This window comes from Sinohyriopsis cumingii, chromosome 5, assembly GCF_028554795.1.
Source record: "Sinohyriopsis cumingii isolate HCF-2022 chromosome 5, ASM2855479v2, whole genome shotgun sequence".
NCBI lineage: Eukaryota > Metazoa > Mollusca > Bivalvia > Unionida > Unionidae > Sinohyriopsis > Sinohyriopsis cumingii.
In genome coordinates, this window is record NC_142965.1 from 24,313,968 (window position 1) to 24,334,954 (window position 20,987).

The 20,987-nt window shown below is 34.7% G+C and overlaps 1 protein-coding gene across 2 annotated transcripts in view; it reads left to right on the forward strand.

Moving 5' to 3' along the window:
• The window catches only part of LOC149798797 (presenilin-associated rhomboid-like protein, mitochondrial), a 29,878-nt gene extending 10,397 nt beyond the window's left edge, over nucleotides 1-19,481 (forward strand). Inside the window, exons 4-6 of one of the 2 annotated variants that reach the window (XR_016421029.1) lie at nucleotides 11,040-11,181; nucleotides 13,281-14,403; nucleotides 14,467-19,481. Coding sequence is in view for 1 of the 2 variants with exons in the window: in XM_089957687.1 (XP_089813813.1) it covers nucleotides 11,040-11,181; nucleotides 13,281-13,807 (669 nt within the window). In the remaining variant the exon portion in view is untranslated. Of the gene's footprint in view, nucleotides 1-11,039; nucleotides 11,182-13,280 lie in introns of both variants that reach the window. The other variant, XM_089957687.1, reaches the window with a different exon arrangement.
• Nucleotides 19,482-20,987: the final 1,506 nt, after the last annotated feature.

The following is a 20,987-nucleotide window of genomic DNA, read 5'->3' on the forward strand; positions in this document are numbered from 1 at the left end:
TTCATTGGAAATACAAAGTTATTTTTAATATTTTCAGACTAAATTATTATTTTGGAATTATTATGAATTCATTTAGAGACATTTTGGATTATATCATTGTAATACATCAAGACTGTTAGCACATCTACACTGTTCCAGGCTATCAGTACATTCAAGATTGGAATTCATTTGGAGCACCAATGGAGTGCATTCACAACTCTCTACTTTTGGAACTTTGATGGAACTGTTAGGACTATTTGGGTTTTATGATAGAACTTTTAGGACTATTTGGGATTTGTGATAGAACTTTCAGGACTATTTGGGATTTATTCACAATACTGTTAGTTCTTTTTAAATTTTTATTTTGTATTCTCAGAAAATAAATTATTTCTTGAATTTTACTTAACTTTTTGGCTTGTGCTCTTTTCTGTTGCTTATTTTAAGATCAAAGAGTCATAACGACATCTTGAAAGTTACTTAGTGTTGAATGGTAGTCTTTTCCTTGTAGTTAATTAATGGTGAATGAGTTAACTGTCCTTATATCCTTAAATAGACATGTTCTTTTCTGTCATTAAATCCTTAAATAGACATGTTTCTTTGGGTCTAACATTATTCATATTCTCTGGGCAGTAATAAATGTAATTTGTTAGCTTTCTGAGAGGAAAAGGGGGCCAGTTAACAGTCTGTATAGTTTTCTGTTCAAACCATGACAATTGAAACATGCCCAAGAAATACGGTGTGACTTTCCATAATGGTTTTTTCCTTTAACAACCTATATCCTGCCAGGGGCTGTTTGCCACTTCACTTAATTTTGTGGTCATTTTCAACTACTTTTTAACAGCCACCTTTCTTACCAGGTCATAAGTTTTCAATCTTGTTGGTGGCTTGCATATGGTTGGCTAGATTGTATGTAATATCTATATATTAACTCTAAAACTGTCTTCACATGCAATATAAAATGAAGTTAGTGTACAAAATAGAAAACCATAAGGCACAAATTTGATTTGAAGGCCTTCAAAGTATTTATTGAGAAAAAAAAGATATTTTGTGATGGGATTGTAAATTTAATAACAATTCTTTTTGAGATTGGACATGCTTTCAGGAAGAATTGTACTTGAAATGATTGCCTCCCTTTAATTGTAGTTGCTCTGGTTTGTCACAACCAGCCAATTTGCAGATAACAGTCTTTAGAGATTATTTTAAAAGTGTCCTTTTGTGGAGTTTTTACATTAAGCAGATATGATCCCATCCCATGATGCTGTGTTGTCATCATTAAGATTATGACATCATATTGTACATGATGTTAGAATGATGTTTTGCATATTTACTCTAATTTGATCTTACACATTTTTACATGATGAATGTAAATGTTACTTTCATTTACCTTGTAGGTTAAATTGGCATGCTTATTTGGCTCATCTGGTCATAGACAGAAGAGTTTGTGTGATGACCTGTTGTCCATCATTTCTTGTCCAGCAGCTATCTATCATCTAGGTCTGGTATCTGTCCATTAGCACAAGTTTGGTATCACTGCTCCTCCTAAACTACTGTGAGGATAAAGCATCACATACCCATTCATCCCAAGGTCTAGTTTAGTTGAAATAAAGCTAGTGCCCCTAGGACATTCAATATGAGCTGCCATGGCAGCAGTCTTGAAAATTGTTGTTTCTCACTAATCCTCCAGAATTAATGGTCATATGATCACAGGAGTTTCATTAAAAGGATTCCTATGATGTTGTGTTGATCCTAAATGAAAATGATGCCTGCTAGACATCCCCTTGAACATATGGCCATATTGATATGGGATTTTCACTAAAATACTTCCTATGATGTCTATTTCATTATGAAAAAGGTGTTGACCTGACCTGGTCACTCTGGAGGTCATCTTGAAAACCTTATCACTACTTCTCCAGAACAGATGGTCATATCAACATAGGGTTTTCACTCAAAGAGTTCTTATGTTTGTTTGATCCAAATGAAAATAGTGCCATTTTGGGATCCATTTTATCATACATTGTTGCTGCAACAGGGACCATCTGGAAAATATTATTCCTATTTGCTATCACTACACAGAGCTCTCATTAAAAGATTCCTTATTATGTTTAGTTGCTCGTGAATGAAAAGTATGTGTGGTGACTATGGTGACCATCTTCTAAATTAGGTATTGTTACCAGATTGGGTGATTATGTCAACATGAATGAAAATAATGCTGATGCTTCCAACATTGCTAACATAGGGTCTTTCTTACAAATCTTGTTATTACTACTTCCTCAGAATGAATAGTCATATGATGTCTTGTTTATCTTCATTGAAAATGGTGTCAGTCTGGTTGGTCTTATATAAAAATGTTATCCCTTGAATATCCAATGTGGCCATAATGGTGTTCATTGTGAAAATATTGTGGCTCCTCAAGACCAGATGGTCATATTGACAGAGAGGTTTCACTACAAAATTTCCTGATTGTATAAATTTAGTTAGGTTTAAATGAAAAGGCTGCTGATATAACATCCAGCATGGCTACCATGGCAGCCTCCTTAAATATCCTACATCTGAATGGATGTTCAGATTTACAATGCATTTCTAGATCCTAAATGAAAATGACACCTCTTGGACATTCAATATGGCCATCTTGGAAATCTTGTAATTACTACTCTTCCTGAAAGGATGGGTTTATTGATTTGGGGTTAAACCTCTCCTGACATCTAGTTGGTACTAAATGAAAATGATGCCAGTCAAATCTGCAACATTACAGCCAGTTTCTGTAATCACTTATATAGCAAGTCCTAAATGAAACTGGTGATGGTTGATCACCACTAGTCATTTTGAAAATCTTGTTATAGCATACACATTATGTTTTACGGAAAATCCATGTTCCCTCGGTGTAACTTAATCCTTTTCACAGTGTCCGTTCCTGACAGGTCATCATGGTCATTGTGGATTACCCATGTCATGGCTTATGGCGGACAGATTAATGTTTTTTGCCCCAGTTAGAAATTATGTCACTACAGCACGTGGTACTTGTATGTTGTTTCAGGTGTGTGGATTGCTCTTCATGAGTTGTGCCATTTAACTCGCCCACTCAAATCCAGTCATGTACATATGTTGCGAGAGATTAAGATTTCAAGGCAAAGAGGATATTAAGGACTTTCACAAAATATACAAAGTTTAATTATAGTAATTTTAATATGAGAGAGAAGGAGAGATTCTGATTTTAAACCCCAAAAAAGGAAGAGAGGAGAAAGAAATCACATAAGTTTCATTCTACCAGTGATTTTTAAATTGTTTGGTTGAATGTTCCCATTCAATGGAATATACACAGCGCTATCCATTATGCAACTACTCCTAGGCTCACCTCTTTAGTACTTGTGACCCAGTTATGCTTGTCCATGTGACACATCTTTAGTACTTGTGACCCAGTTATGCTTGTCCATGTGACACATTTTAGTACTTGTGACCCAGTTATGCTTGTCCATATGACACATCTTTAGTACTTGTGACCCAGTTATGTTTGTCCATGTGACACATCTTTAGTACTTGTGACCCAGTTATGCTTGTCCATGTGATGCATCTTTAGTACTTGTGACCCAGTTGTGCTTGTCCATGTGATACATTTTAGTACTTGTGACCCAGTTATGCTTGTCCATGTGACACATCTTTAGTACTTGTGACCCAGTTATGCTTGTCCACGTGACACATTTTAGTACTTGTGACCCAGTTATGCTTGTCCATGTGACACATCTTTAGTACTTGTGACCCAGTTATTCTTGTCTATGTGACACATTTTCTCAGGAACTAGACATGAGTTTAATTTTACCGTTGACCTACTGTTTTTACACAGACTCTATGAACCATGTGATGCTGCATTCTATAACCAACAGCTTAATAAATATACTTAGAATTGCTGGTTTTGTTGGATGAAGAGTTTACATGTAATATTACAAAATGGACTGGTGAAAGTAATGAAAAAGAGAAATGTTTTCATTAGGAGGTAAACTTGGTATTATTTTCAGATAATTCAGATGAAAATTTGGTACATTACATTCTTTCAACCTACATGACAATTACTGCAATACATGTACATCATTTCATCATCTTTTGCAATTCTTCTAGTGCATACATGTACATCATTTCATCATCTCTTGCAATTCTTCTAGTGCATACATGTACTTCATTTCATCATCTCTTGCAATTCTTCTAGTGCATACATGTACATCATTTCATCATCTTTTGCAATTCTTCCAGTGCATACATGTACATCATTTCATCACCTTTTGCAATTCTTCTAGTGCATACATGTACATCATTTTATCATCTTTTGCAATTCTTCTAGTGCATACATGTACATCATTTCATCATCTTTTGCAATTCTTCCAGTGCATACATGTACATCATTTTATCATCTTTTGCAATTCTTCTAGTGCATACATGTACATCATTTCATCATCTTTTGCAATTCTTCCAGTGCATACATGTACATCATTTCATCATATTTTGCAATTCTTCTAGTGCATACATGTACATCATTTCATCATCTTTTGCAGTTCTTCCAGTGCTTACATGTACATCATTTCATCATCTTTTGCAATTCTTCCAGTGCATACATGTACATCATTTCATTATATTTTGCAATTCTTCCAGTGCGTACATGTACATCATTTCATCATCTTTTGCCATTCTTCCATTGCATACATGTACATCATTTCATCATCTTTTGCCATTCTTCCATTGCATACATGTACATCATTTCATCATCTTTTGCAATTCTTCCATTGCATGCATGTACATCATTTCGTCATATTTTGCAGTTCTTCCAGTGCATACATGTACATCATTTTATCATCTTTTGCAATTCTTCTAGTGCATACATGTACATCATTTCATCATCATTTGCAATTCTTCTAGTGCATACATGTACATCATTTCATCACCTTTTGCAATTCTTCTAGTGCATACATGTACATCATTTTATCATCTTTTGCAATTCTTCTAGTGAATACATGTACATCATTTCATCATCTTTTGCAATTCTTACAGTGCATACATGTACATCACTTTATCATCTTTTGCAATTCTTCTAGTGCATACATGTACATCATTTCATCATCTTTTGCAATTCTTCCAGTGCATACATGTGCATCATTTCATCATATTTTGCAATTCTTCTAGTGCATACATGTACATCATTTCATCATCTTTTGCAGTTCTTCCAGTGCTTACATGTACATCATTTCATCATCTTTTGCAATTCTTCCAGTGCATACATGTACATCATTTCATCATATTTTGCAATTCTTCCAGTGCGTACATGTACATCATTTCATCATCTTTTGCCATTCTTCCATTGCATACATGTACATCATTTCATCATCTTTTGCCATTCTTCCATTGCATACATGTACATCATTTCATCATCTTTTGCAATTCTTCCATTGCATGCATGTACATCATTTCGTCATATTTTGCAGTTCTTCCAGTGCATACATGTACATCATTTTATCATCTTTTGCAATTCTTCTAGTGCATACATGTACATCATTTCATCATCATTTGCAATTCTTCTAGTGCATACATGTACATCATTTCATCATCTTTTGCAATTCTTCCAGTGCATACATGTACATCATTTCATCATATTTTGCAATTCTTCTAGTGCATACATGTACATCATTTCATCATCTTTTGCAATTCTTCCAGTGCATACATGTACATCATTTTATCATCTTTTGCAATTCTTCTAGTGCATACATGTACATCATTTCATCATCTTTTGCAATTCTTCTAGTGCATACATGTACATCATTTCATCATCTTTTGCAATTCTTCCATTGCATACATGTACATCATTTCATCATATTTTGCAATTCTTCCAGTGCATACATGTACATCATTTCATCATCTTTTGCAATTCTTCCAGTGCATACATGTACATCATTTCATCATATTTTGCAATTCTTCTAGTGCATACATGTACATCATTTCATCATCTTTTGCAATTCTTCCAGTGCGTACATGTACATCATTTCATCATCTTTTGCAATTCTTCCAGTGCGTACATGTACATCATTTCATCATCTTTTGCCATTCTTCCATTGCATACATGTACATCATTTCATCATCTTTTGCCATTCTTCCATTGCATGCATGTACATCATTTCATCATCTTTTGCCATTCTTCCATTGCATGCATGTACATCATTTCATCATCTTTTGCAGTTCTTCCAGTGCATGCATGTACATCATTTCGTCATCTTTTGCAATTCTTCCATTGCATACATGTACATCATTTCATCATCTTTTGCAATTCTTCCAGTGCATACATGTACATCATTTCATCATCTTTTGCAATTCTTCCAGTGCATACATGTACATCATTTCATCATATTTTGCAATTCTTCTAGTGCATACATGTACATCATTTCATCATCTTTTGCAGTTCTTCCAGTGCATACATGTACATCATTTCATCATATTTTGCAATTCTTCTAGTGCATACATGTACATCATTTCATCATCTTTTGCCATTCTTCCATTGCGTACATGTACATCATTTCATCATCTTTTGCCATTCTTCCATTGCATACATGTACATCATTTCATCATCTTTTGCCATTCTTCCATTGCATACATGTACATCATTTCATCATCTTTTGCCATTCTTCCATTGCATACATGTACATTATTTCATCATCTTTTGCCATTCTTCCATTGCATACATGTACATCATTTCATCATCTTTTGCCATTCTTCCATTGCATACATGTAAATCATTTCATCATCTTTTGCCATTCTTCCATTGCATGCAGGGGCCCCAAGTGGCCGAGTGGTCTAAAGCGTTCGCCGTTACAGATCACTGCCATCTCACCTCTGTCTGCGCCGGTTCGAGTCTCAGATTCAGCCAATGTAGATATGTGAGAAAGCATGCCAGTAGCTTCTCGTGGGTCGGTGGTTCTTTCCGGGGTTTTCCCGGTTTCTTCCTCCACCATTAATACTGGCCGCCATATATGGCCTATCGTGTGCTGAAAAATGGCGTTAAATCCCACAACAACAACAACAACCATTGCATGCATGTACATCATTTCATCATCTTTTGCAGTTCTTCCAGTGCATGCATGTACATCATTTCATGATCTTTTGCAATTCTTCCATTGCATACATGTACATCATTTCATCATCATTTGCAATTCTTCTAGTGAATACATGTACATCATTTCATCATCTTTTGCAATTCTTCCAGTGCATACATGTACATCATTTCATCATATTTTGCAATTCTTCTAGTGCATACATGTACATCATTTCATCATCTTTTGCAATTCTTCCAGTGCATACATGTACAACATTTTATCATCTTTTGCAATTCTTCTAGTGCATACATGTACATCATTTCATCATCTTTTGCAATTCTTCCAGTGCATACATGTACATCATTTCATCATCTTTTGCAATTCTTCCAGTGCATACATGTACATCATTTCATCATATTTTGCAATTCTTCCAGTGCATACATGTACATCATTTCATCATCTTTTGCAATTCTTCCATTGCATACATGTACATCATTTCATCATCTTTTGCAATTCTTCCAGTGCGTACATGTACATCATTTCATCATCTTTTGCAATTCTTCCAGTGCGTACATGTACATCATTTCATCATCTTTTGCCATTCTTCCATTGCATACATGTACATCATTTCATCATCTTTTGCCATTCTTCCATTGCATGCATGTACATCATTTCATCATCTTTTGCCATTCTTCCATTGCATGCATGTACATCATTTCATCATCTTTTGCAGTTCTTCCAGTGCATGCATGTACATCATTTCATCATCTTTTGCAATTCTTCCATTGCATACATGTACATCATTTCATCATCTTTTGCCATTCTTCCATTGCATACATGTACATCATTTCATCATCTTTTGCCATTCTTCCATTGCATGCATGTACATCATTTCATCATCTTTTGCAGTTCTTCCAGTGCATGCATGTACATCATTTCATGATCTTTTGCAATTCTTCCATTGCATACATGTACATCATTTCATCATCTTTTGCAATTCTTCCAGTGCATACATGTACATCATTTCATCATCTTTTGCAATTCTTCCAGTGCATACATGTACATCATTTCATCATCTTTTGCAATTCTTCCAGTGCATACATGTACATCATTTCATCATATTTTGCAATTCTTCTAGTGCATACATGTACATCATTTCATCATATTTTGCAATTCTTCCAGTGCGTACATGTACATCATTTCATCATCTTTTGCCATTCTTCCATTGCGTACATGTACATCATTTCATCATCTTCTGCCATTCTTCCATTGCATAGATGTACATCATTTCATCATCTTTTGCCATTCTTCCATTGCATACATGTACATCATTTCATCATCTTTTGCCATTCTTCCATTGCATACATGTACATCATTTCATCATATTTTGCAATTCTTCCAGTGCATACGTGTACATCATTTCATCATCTTTTGCAGTTCTTCCAGTGCATACATGTACATCATTTCATCATCTTTTGCAGTTCTTCCAGTGCATACATGTACATCATTTCATCATCTTTTGCAATTCTTCCAGTGCATACGTGTACATCATTTCGTCATATTTTGCAGTTCTTCCAGTGCATACGTGTACATGATTACATCATATTTTGCAGTTCTTCCAGTGCATACGTGTACATCATTTCATCATATTTTGCAGTTCTTCTAGTGCATACGTGAACATCATTTCATCATCTTTTGCAGTTCTTCCAGTGCATACGTGTACATCATTTCATCATCTTTTGCAATTCTTCCAGTGCATACGTGTACATCATTTCATCATCTTTTGCAATTCTTCTAGTGCATACATGTACATCATTTCATCATCTTTTGCAATTCTTCTAGTGCATACATGTACATCATTTCATCATCTTTTGCAATTCTTCCAGTGCATACATGTACATCATTTTATCATCTTTTGCAATTCTTCCAGTGCATACATGTACATCATTTCATCATCTTTTGCAATTCTTCCAGTGCATACATGTACATCATTTCATCATATTTTGCAATTCTTCCAGTGCATACATGTACATCATTTCATCATATTTTGCAATTCTTCCAGTGCATACATGTACATCATTTCATCATTTGCAATTCTTCTGAAATGCCTTCTGTTATGCAAACTTAGTTGTGAAACTGGTAACTGCGATAGATATGATTGTATTTACTGTACATAAATCCACCTGTTTTGTATGTCTGTTTTTTTTTTTAAAGCTGTATCTTAGTGGAATTTCTTCTGTGCATATCTCCCCCCACCCCACCCTGCTAAATTTTTACTCTGAGCACATCATATCTATCAATAATGCCTTGTGTATTATATGTCTATGGGTAAAGATATTTGAGTACTGCAAAGTTTAGGTGTGTATCAAACCCATTAGACTTATTTTTCTGAATTAAGTAATATGGCTAGTCTCCTATTGGGAAAGTAAACAATAATGAAATTTAGTTTTTCATATAACCATTTTTACATTATAATATGAGAAAATAGCATTAAGTGCATTTCTGGGTCCAGACTTGTTTCTTTTATTTACAAACTAACATCTCTTTAGTTGTGTGGTTTTGTGATATTTTCTTTCAATAGTTCATGTACATCTTGAAACTTCAAAGCACCAGCTTGACACTGAACAGTAGCTTGTACATGTGTGAACTGTCCTGACTGACTGTTAGTACATGTGTGAACTGTCCTGACTGACTGCTTGTACATGTGTGTTGTTGTTCTTGTTGTTGTTGTGGGGTTTAACGCCATTTTTCAGCACACGATAGGCTATACATGGCGGCCAGTATTAATGGTGGAGGAAGAACCCGGGAAAAGCCCGGAAAGAACCACTGACCCACGAGAAACTACTGGCAAGCTTTCTCACATACCAACATTGGCCGAATCCAAGACTCGAACCCACGCAGACAGAGGTGAGATGGCAGTGATCTGTAACGGAGAGCGCTTTAGACCATTCGGCCACTTGGGGCCCCTGTTCATGTGTGAACTGTCCTGACTGACTGCTTGTACATGTGTGAACTGGCCTGACTGACTGATGTTGACTGGATGCCGGAAGCTGCAGTAACAAGCATAGCGGCTGACTTCACAGTAAGACACTCCTTAAGACAGTGCCTGGCTATGCATGTAGATTTCAAGAAAAAAGTGAAAACATAAATAACTTGGTATTCTTCATTGATATCTCTTTGTTCATGGCTTGAATGGCCACTGATAGAGTGAAACAAATAATACAGTGTACAAATTTCCGTGCCTTTAAAAACATATGCCATACTCTCTCATAAACAATATTATTTTCAAAGTTTAAGGGTAAAAGTGCAGAAAACCATTTCAAAAGCATTGTCTCGCTGTCACCAATTCGCTTTAAGGGATGGTCTTATTTTTGACTGTGGTTTTCACTTTTTACTATATGTAGTTTGTCCTACATAAAAATGATACAATTATTTCAGTGACTAGTACACATACAAATGAATTTTGACTTTGCATTTAATTGCATTGCAATGATTAATTAAATTAGTAAATAGATATATCTTGACATTGTCTGAAACAAGTGCCGTATCATGCTGAAGGTCAGAGGTCATGACAGATTTGTATATTGCAGTTACAGATATGCCGTCAGTAAGTTAACTCGCACACGTAAGAAATATTCTGTTACCAGATGTTGGAGTTTCTAAAGTGTATAAGAGGTGGTTAGAATACTCAGCAGTTTAATATAAGAACAGAAGAATTGGTTGTACATGTATTGCAGACTTGTGGAACTTTTATACAGTCATTAGAGCATCAGTCCCATTGAGGGACTCTTGTTTTCTTTATTATGCATAATTTACCTTTGTCATTAGTCAGGGTGCTACCTAGCAACACCAGAATTCGGGCTGCCTCATTTTCATTCTCATTCACTTTTTACTAAGGGCCTCATTTGGCTTTCCATTGCATAACAGTGAAAGGTGAAGTGAGCCAGGTGACACAAGTTGTGGGCTGGTAAAATGGTTATTTCCCTTTACTTGCAGTTGATCAACTGGTATACTAGCCTGTCTTCAGGGAGAAAACTGGTTTTTCATATAATTGGTGTTAACTGTGGAATCTTCCTTCTCTGGAAAGTTGTACCTTGGCAAGTGATGATGAGATATTTTCAGTGTGCACCAACCAAAGGTAAACTATTTTTCTGTAACTTCATGTAATGCATAGATATTTCTGAAAGAGAGCAACATTTTCCACAAGGATTTAGCTTTAATATAGGTTAGGTCCTTATATTGTCTAGCCATTTCAGTTGAACAGCCTTGTGTACATTATGCATGGTGTCTGCCAAAACGTACCATTGAAAAAACGAACACTGTTAACTTTGGTGTTGCTCCAATGATGGTGCCTTTTTGTCAGAACTTGTTAAAATTTTCTTTGCAGTAGGCACTGACATATTTTGAAATTTTGAGCCATATCAAAACAAGTGTGTAGAATGTCGGACTGTTCTGTTCAAGAGGACCAAATTGTGCGCTTTTTCACTTATTCTTTTCTTAAAGTATGACTGATTTTTATATTGTAATATGGCATGAATAGGAAAAAGCTAAAGGTGCTGAGAATTGAGTGTACCACAAGTTAAACAATATAATAGGCTCATTTACCAATACTGCTGGTAAACCGTTTCTGAACTTCATAATTTAGCTCCGAAAATTTGTTTGTCAACAGACAAAGAAGATTTGATTTCAGAGAAATATTGTTTTAAGTTTGTAAGCCGCTGTACAGTTTCTCCTCATTATAGGTTCTACAACAATAATATACTTATTATATATTCTAAAGAAACAATGTACTGAAGTTATGCATCACTTGCGCATAAGTGAAAAGAATCCATTAGAAAGATATTTTCATTAAAAAATTTCATAACATGAAATAATGATTAATTTCATGTTATAGTTCATTATTTTTATGGAAGACCCCAAAAAATGAAATTATTTGCTTAAAATAAAAATAAAAATTAAGATTTGTAAATGGCTAAAATGAATGGTATTTAATTTATTAGAATTACTTACTTTTCAATGAAAATATCAAAAGCACTGAAACTAGAAATTTTTAGTTACTCAATTTTGATTTACATACCACTCTTGGGAATACAACTATCATGCAAGTCGGGGACCACTACGGTGGCCTAAGTAGTTAGTCTGTCTGCCTCAGATGTGGGAGGTCGTGGATATTATCCCCGGCCAAGTCATACCAAAGACTTATAAAAATGGTACTAACAGTGGCCTAGCTTGGCACTCAGTATTAAGAGGTTAGTTGGCCAGGTGTCAGGATAATGTGACTGGATGGGACATCATGTTACATGTCTATGGCATGATGTTAGGTATTTTATATTGGAGTACATTATACTGATGTATTTTATATTGGGGAACATTTCACTGAGGTATTTTATATTGAGATGCATGACACTGAGGTATTTTGTATTAGGTAGATAATGCTGAGGTGCTTTATATTGGAGTATATTATACTGTAGTATTATGTAAGGCTTTATTATGCCGAAGTATTTTTATGGGCTGTATGTTATGTTGATTTAAGTTATATTGAGGATTATTACACTGAGATGCATTGCATTGGGGTATTTTGTATTGGGGTACATTATGCTGAGGTGCTTTATATTGGGGTGCATTATGCTGAGGTATTGTGGGGTATATTACACTTTGGTATTTTGTATAGGAGGTATCTTATACTTAAATAGGTACTTCATATAGGAGGTACAGGTTTTTAAACGTGATATGAAAACTCACTTATTTCGACTGCAAGAAGTTTAAAGGGTAAATAATTTTTACTTAAATTGTCAGCAATTTTTTGTTTTGTAATTTCATGGTGTTTGTTTTTGTAATCTTCTATAAGTTTGTATGTGTTATTATGTATTGTAAAGTGCTTAGATCTTCTAAAGTTTAGGTGCTGTACTAAATCCTTACTCTGTTATTATTATTTTTTTGTTGGTGTACATTAATCTGAGGTGACATATGCTTGCGTGCCTTATAGTGTGGTGACTGCTGTATGTAGAAGTCAAACTTACAGGAAATGAATAATTTTAGTTATTTGCAAAACAACCTGTTAATTATCTGAAAATCTTGTATTACCCTAGATTGGAGTGAAACATTGTATAAAAGTATCCATTGACACATATATATATATATATATATATATATATATATATACACACACACACACACACACACACATTATAGCCCATTGAATTCTTCAATAACGTATTTTTTTCTTTAAATTTTCAGCTCATTCTCTGACCTCCATGATTTTCTCCACCTTCAGCCATGTCGGGAGTTTTCATTTGGCAGCAAACATGTATGTGCTATGGTCCTTTTCAAAACCTATCCAGATGTTTCTGAGCAAAGAAGAGTTTCTTGCATTCTTCCTGAGTGCTGGGACAGTTTCTTCCCTTGTAAGTTGTATCAACAAAGTGAGAAGAGGACTATTAATACCATCGCTGGGAGCCTCGGGTGCAGTGTATGCCGTATTGGCAGCTACTTGCTACATGATGCCAGATAGCAGAGTTACATTGGCAGTTATAGGTGAAGTTTTTGACTTTTCATTCAGTTCCAAGTCAGCCTTGTATGCCTTGCTTGCTGTGGAAACAGCAGGTATGCTTTTTGGCTGGAAATATTTTGACCATGCAGCCCATCTTGGCGGACTACTGTTTGGACTTTGGTACATGAGGTATGGCCAAAACTGGATTTGGAATAAAAGGCAGCATGTGATGAAATTCTGGCATGATATACGACAAGCATCAAAGAGAAATTGAATATCGTATATTTGGTCCTTGTGCAAGACACATTTTTGAGTGACTAAGGCTAATCTGTAATACGTTACATTGTTTTTGTATGTTTAACCTAATATTATGTTTCATTTGTGCTGTACAGTCCTGATGCCAGTGGGTCAGAAACTATACTTGGATGCTCACAAGTAACATTCACCCAGTTTGGTCCTTTTGCATTTAAAGAGTTCTAAGAGAGCACAGTGATAATTTCTTGTGCACCCTCGACACCTGTCATGTCACACAAGATTTTTTAAAAACTCTAAACCTCTCCTGACTTGGTCATATTCATAAAAACATGATCTTATAAAAAAGAGTGAGAGAGACCATATTGGATGCTGTGTTATATGCCTGTAACCTGTAACCTCCATAAACTTGACCTGTAATGATTTGCATGGTATTTATGCTTCATGTTCACCCCGCAACAGCTTATGCAGCTAATTGTTATAGAGGCAATTAAAAAGTAATATCAGTCCGATATAAACAACCACCATTGCACAAATTCCTTTTTAGTTTTGACAGTGGGCACAATGTTTTTGTATCGATAGTCCTGCTGTGGGAGTGCCCATTAGGCTTTTGCATAGGTAAAGAAAACAAAGTAGAACAACCCAATTCATTTGAAGTTAGGTATATAGAGGTATATATAGGTATTTGTGCTATTCATACTGATGTTTATTTCCATTAAAGATTATTGGCTTTGTTTCAGACAGTGATATTTATCTCTGTTAAAAGTTATTGGCTTTGTGTGAGGCAGTGATATTTATATCCCTTTAAGATTATTAGCTTTGTATCAGACAGTGATATTTACCTCCATTAGAGATTTTTTACTTTGTGCGAGACAGTGATATTCATCTTTGTTAAAGATTATTGGCTTTGTATGAGACCATGATATTCATCTCCTTTAAACATTATTGACTTTGTGTGAGACAGTGATATTCATCTCTGTTAAAGATTATTGGTTAGTTTTTGATCAGTTGGTAAGATTACTTTCTACATGAAGTACACAGCATTGATTGTTTCAGCAGTTGGAATAGTTGAATTAGGTGACAAAATGGCATTTCATTTTCAAGGCAATTCCTTTACTGCCAGCAATGCGAAGATTTGACATGATGCAGTTGATGTTTATTTGATAACTCCTTCGTTGCAAATTTGGAGTCATATAGAGTGATGTTTCTTTTTCATAACACAATGCTATAATAAAGTCTCAGTAATGGCAAGATTTGACATGATAACTGGTGTGATCATTATGTATTTAGACTCTCCCTCACAGTAATGGCAAGATTTGACATGATAACTGGTGTGATCATTATGTATTTAGACTCTCCCTCACAGTAATGGCAAGATTTGACATGATAACTGGTGTGATCATTATGTATTTAGACTCTCCCTCACAGTAATGGCAAGATTTGACATGATAACTGGTGTGATCATTATGTATTTTGACTCTCCCTCACAGTAATGGCAAGATTTTGACATGATAACTGGTGTGATCATTATGTATTTTGACTCCCTCACCATAATGGCAAGATTTGACATGATAACTGGTGTGATCATTATGCATTTTGATTCTCCCTCACAGTAAAGCAAAACATTAATTTTTATTGCTTACAAAAACTCAGCAATACCTTTGGGCAAGTGTTAATGAAAGTAGTAAAGCCTGTATCAACCAGCTAATGCCATGCACAATAATATATCACAAAACTTTTGAGTAATTCATTACTAATCATAAATAATGCATAGTGGATGTTAACTGAATTCAGATTTTGATTGATAAAGGGTATTAAAGACTGAAACATAGTGTATATTTATGTCCCACAACATTTGTAATCGCATATGGTGTTACAGTTGTCTATCCATCACTCACACATTGGTCACATTTTGTGTTTAGGTCATTTTAGACATTGCTGCAGGACATTTATGTTCCATGAACAAATATCTCATTTCATTAATATCAATTGCAAATGCATATGTGTATGTTTATGTGCTTTCCAACAAGTTTTGTTTGAAAATGTATTAGGTTCTAAAAAAAAAATTAGTGTTTTACTTTCTTTATTAGCAGTTGAATTTCCAGTCATTTTATACAGACTTGTATAGATAACTTATTATCAATTGTCAATTTTGGTCACGTGCATGCACCCGCTTTGGGACCAAAACGGAAAAAACATTGTTTCGGGACGCAAGAAACAACAACCACTGTCTTCACTGTTGGTATGTTGATGTTAGAGAAACTGTGCTCCCTGATCAAATAGTGGTCAAGATTACCTTTTTTTTCTTTAATTTTTTTTCTTTTCAGTCTATCTGAGTTGAAATTTTGTGATATTTTCTTCGTCAGTACTGTATGAAGCAGATTGTGCCATGTACTGCTTTGACTTCAGGTGGAGCACTACGAATCTATTTAAACAGTGACAGGGACAAGCTCAGGCTTATAATATAATTGTCTTTGGGAAAGTCACAAAATTGAGAAAGTGTGGGAGGGGTCATGTTTAGAAATGTCAAAATTTTGGGACATTTCTACCAGGCATCCATCAATTGTAATGATCAGTTACCCAGGTGCCCAGTCAAAGGGAAATTGTAATAAATGTGAACCTGAACTGCTTTGTTGTAGGTTCACACATGCCAACCCCTACAAAAGGTATAAGCGTAATTTATTACTAATATAATGCAAAAAGCATAATCTGAGCATAAAAAGAGCAATCTATATATTACATGCAATAATTACAGAAAACTATGAGAAACGTACATATTTATTTTATATAATGTACATTTATTTTTACTACTTGCCTGGATCTGCAGTTAAATTTTTTTGTCACAAATCGGCTAAATCCATATGGATTAATAGTTATTAACAAGAGTACAGATACAAAGGAAATTGATAAATTATTTATGCATAATACTCATTTTAACTAGTCAATATGTCCACAGTAACTTTTGCAAAAAGTCAGTCGTAAAGTCTACAAATGATGATTGTTGTGGTGTCCTTGACTTGTCATGGTTTGTCCCTTAACAACGGTCCGGTGCAACATGTTTTTAACTTTAACAAAATCCCTCTCCTCTAACATTTTTCAGTCATATAACATCCACCAGTCACATCAATACAGCCCGTTTTTTTTAAAGATATCTGGCACCATTTATTTTCAGTTTAGGCTGGTCCACTACATATATAGTGTATCAAATTAGAATGAATCTATGACAAGTGGTATCACTTTCAAGAATCCTGTCTGTTTTCTTGCAACAGTTTCTTGTAAAATTAATGCAAAAATTACCATATCTACACATGTTGTCAATTTTTTGTTGTTGATTTTTTTCAGTGGTATTAAATAACAAAGATTTCCCTTATATTTAAATATTTTAGCATCGTCATTTATTTCACTTGATTCACTTTCCGGGTCTCTCGTTTCCATTTTGTTGTTAGTGTCAGACATTTTATTCTGAATATGTACTATTTGAAATAAGTTTTGACCAATAAAGAATACATATTTATATTTATCAATTACATTTTAATCAAAATTTTTCTAAATATACTGAATTCACCAACTTACAAGTCCTAACTTTGACATGGGCAATTTGAAAGGAGGCTCCAAAATCTGCCAAGCTTGCCCATTCTCTTTTGGTCAGATTTTCAGCAATTTTCTTGATGCATGTCAACAATTTCAAAGTGACTGGGTGATTATTGTTGATCACATTAGTCTGGGGATGACACGTATATTGATCTCTTTGACATGTGTATTGATTTATTTGGCATGTTTATTGGTTTCTTTGACATGTATGTTGATTTCTTTGAGATGTGTTTTGATTTATTAGACATGTTTATTGATATTTTGACATGGATATTGATTTCTTTGACTTGTGTATTAATTTCTTTGACATGTATATTGATTTCTTACATGTGTATTGATTTATTTGACATGTGTATTGATTTGTTTGACATGAATATTGATTTTTTCATGTGTATTGGTTTCTTTGACATGTGTATTGATTTCTTACATGTGTATTGCTTTCTTTGACATGTGAATTGATTTCATTGACATGTGTATTGATTTCTTTGACACGTGTATTGATTTATTACATGTGTATTGATTTCATTGACATGAATATTGATTTCTTTGACATGTGTATTGATTTCTTTGACATGTGTATTGATGTCTTTGACATGTATATTGATTTCTTACATGTGTATTTATTTCTTTGATATGTGTATTGATTTCTTTGACATGTATATCGATTTCTTACATGTGATTGATTTCTTTGACATGTGTATTGATTTCTTAGACAAGTGTTTCTGGAAATAAGAGGCTCTTGACTTAAATGATTTGACCTTTGGATACCTTTCAATGTGTAATTGATGTACTTTTCTCAAGTACACACAAGCAGTATTTATCTTTTGTTGTTTAACTTCATAATTACTTGAGGCCAATGCATACTTACAGTTTGGCAAATAATTAGGTGTTCTCAATTCATTCTAAAAGGTCCACTTGTCATAGATTGTTTTAATGCATGTCACTGATTTCAAGGTGACTAGGGGATTATTGTTAAGTATAAGTGTTCTTAAATCATTTTGAGTATAAATAGATTGTTGCATAAAGAACAGCTTCCATTATTGTTGATGTAGTTGAAGAGATGAGTCTGCTAGTGCAAATAAAATGAAATATGGTGAACAAACCCGCCACATTCCCAAATAGTATTTGTGGGGTTTTAGAGACTTGAGAAATGTGTTTTTAAGTCGAGAAGGGGGTGGGGTGGCATCAGTGCAGAGGATCCACAAAAGGTACATTTTCCAGTTGAGAATCATTCATACAAGCTTACAGAAAATTACTGGAAATTTATATTAGATTAAAAAAGTAAATACTGTCTCTTTTCTTTGAAGCATTTAATACACTTACCAACAAAAATATTGTTCATAAATTTAGCTTTGCCCAATACCAGCACCAAACACAAATGTCAGCACTCAGTTAATAGCAGCCATACTGACATTGAACACGAAGATCTTGTTTAATTTCACTATGCATCGAAAATGATCTTTTTGCATTAATGTGAGAGAGTGTCAGTTATGCTACGTGATATTGCTGTGTCAACATATGTTGAACACTCCAGAATGACTGATCATTGTGACGTTTGCAGTGTGTGCAAAATATCAAATGCTCCCATTTGCCGCTGTGCTTTACAAAGTCAAACTCGATCAACCTAGAGTTCTGAAATTTAGTTTTTCTGGGTTCTGCTCACTTTGTCTTAAAAAAATGAATCAACTTGTTCACGATTATGACTACCAGAATAATCATGTTTTGCATTTTATATATGGAGTGAAATCAGAGTTCAAAGAAACGTTGCTTATTATGAACTTCCCAATAATCTTTAATAAAGATAGGATAATCAGTCTCCTTTAAGGTATGCATCACTTTGGTTTACCTATAATTTCAAACAAATAGGGTTGTTCCATTTTACCTATGGAAATTAGCCTAATGGGGTTTCCCACAGCAGTCAGCAAAGGATCAAACATGGCTTCACCTAAATTACACTCGACCATATATGTAGTCTGTGATCATCTTACTATTTAATTGTCTCTATGACAATCTGTTGTATAGTTTTACATGTGCTCCAAGTGGAGCTGTTAACAATTTATACAGACTACATTCTGGAGACAAATACAGTTGGAATCAAAAAAGTCTTTTTTAATTTGTTTTTTCCTCTCACATTACTGAAAATTGTTTTATTTGAAACATGACCGTGTTGGAAGTTTCCAAGTAAAAATCATGTTATTCAAAACATGACCATGTTGCAGGTTTCCAAGTAAAAGTCATGTTATTCAAAACATGACCATGTTGCAGGTTTCCAAGTAAAAATCATGTTATTCAAAACATGACCATGTTGCAGGTTTCCAAGTAAAAATCATGTTATTTAAAACATGACCATGTTGCAGGTTTCCAAGTAAAAATCATGTTCTTCATGTGGTACATCAGGGTATGACAGGTATGGATAATGTTTCCACAAACAAATCTAAAATGTAGATAAAGTAAACCTGATGAAGTTTTCACAAAAGTCTGAAATGTTTATAAAGTAAACATGATAAAGTTTCAACAAACAAATCTTACAAGTAGATAAAGAAAAATGTGACAGAATATTAAAACATTATTAAAAGTAAGTTAACATGGTTCTGTTCTTGGCTATGTTTAATTTTTCGGATCAGTTTCTTCTGCCTAAACTTCTTTCATCTCTCTCTCTTCAATCTGAAGCTATTTCAGAATTCCCTTTTCTGACTGTCTGTCTGTCCTTTTCCTCTTCAATTCTAGCTTCTTCCTGGATTAGCCTCCATGGCTGGATCGTCCAGTAGTCACCCAGCATATTCCAGATGCATCTGGAGCTCCAACAGTTTTATGATTCTGCTCATTTTCTTTGATGTTCTCTCGTCAGTGGGTGGCCAGACTGACGAATGCTTCACTTTACATGCCTGAAGCACGGACATGAATGAAAACACCCCCTTACACAAAAACTAACAATACCCACATCACCGTCAAAACATGGAACGCGCGGACCTAAAACACTGACTCACATTCACTTTTTACCAACAAACACACTTTATTTCCACTCATGCATATAAAAAAACACATACTATCTTACAAGCCATGGAAACAAAGTTTTTATAGTCAGACTTCTGTTTTTTTGACCTACCAGTACAGACAAATTTTGGCAATTTGACTACTATCTCTTTTCTAGATTGTTGGGGTAGCCCTGAAAAAGGCTGTTTTGTTTGGGGTTGTGGCAATATCTTATTGTTTTAGATTGTGACCCCATCTGGCTGCAGGCTTTCCAACAGGATAAGGTCTGCTTCTTCAGAAGGAGAAGGAGAACTCCTTGGTATCTACTCGACAGTCCACAAAACCTCTGTCTGGCTCCTGCTGCTGTTGTTGCTACTGCTGCTGTTTATGAAGTCTGTACTTCTAGGTCCATTCTTCTTGCTCCTTCTTGATTTCATCTTTGAAGACCTCTTCTTTCAGGTCTTGGGCCACTTTTATCATCCTGACATTCTCTATCTCTTCAGGCTTAGGTGTCAGGTTTTGTCTGACATGATGCAAATTCATGTGAGCTTCATTCAGTTTTGCTAGTCTTGAAAACATCTTCACAGGTTGACGCATTAACAATGGTTGGTCAGACCGGAGACTGACTCACTTTATAT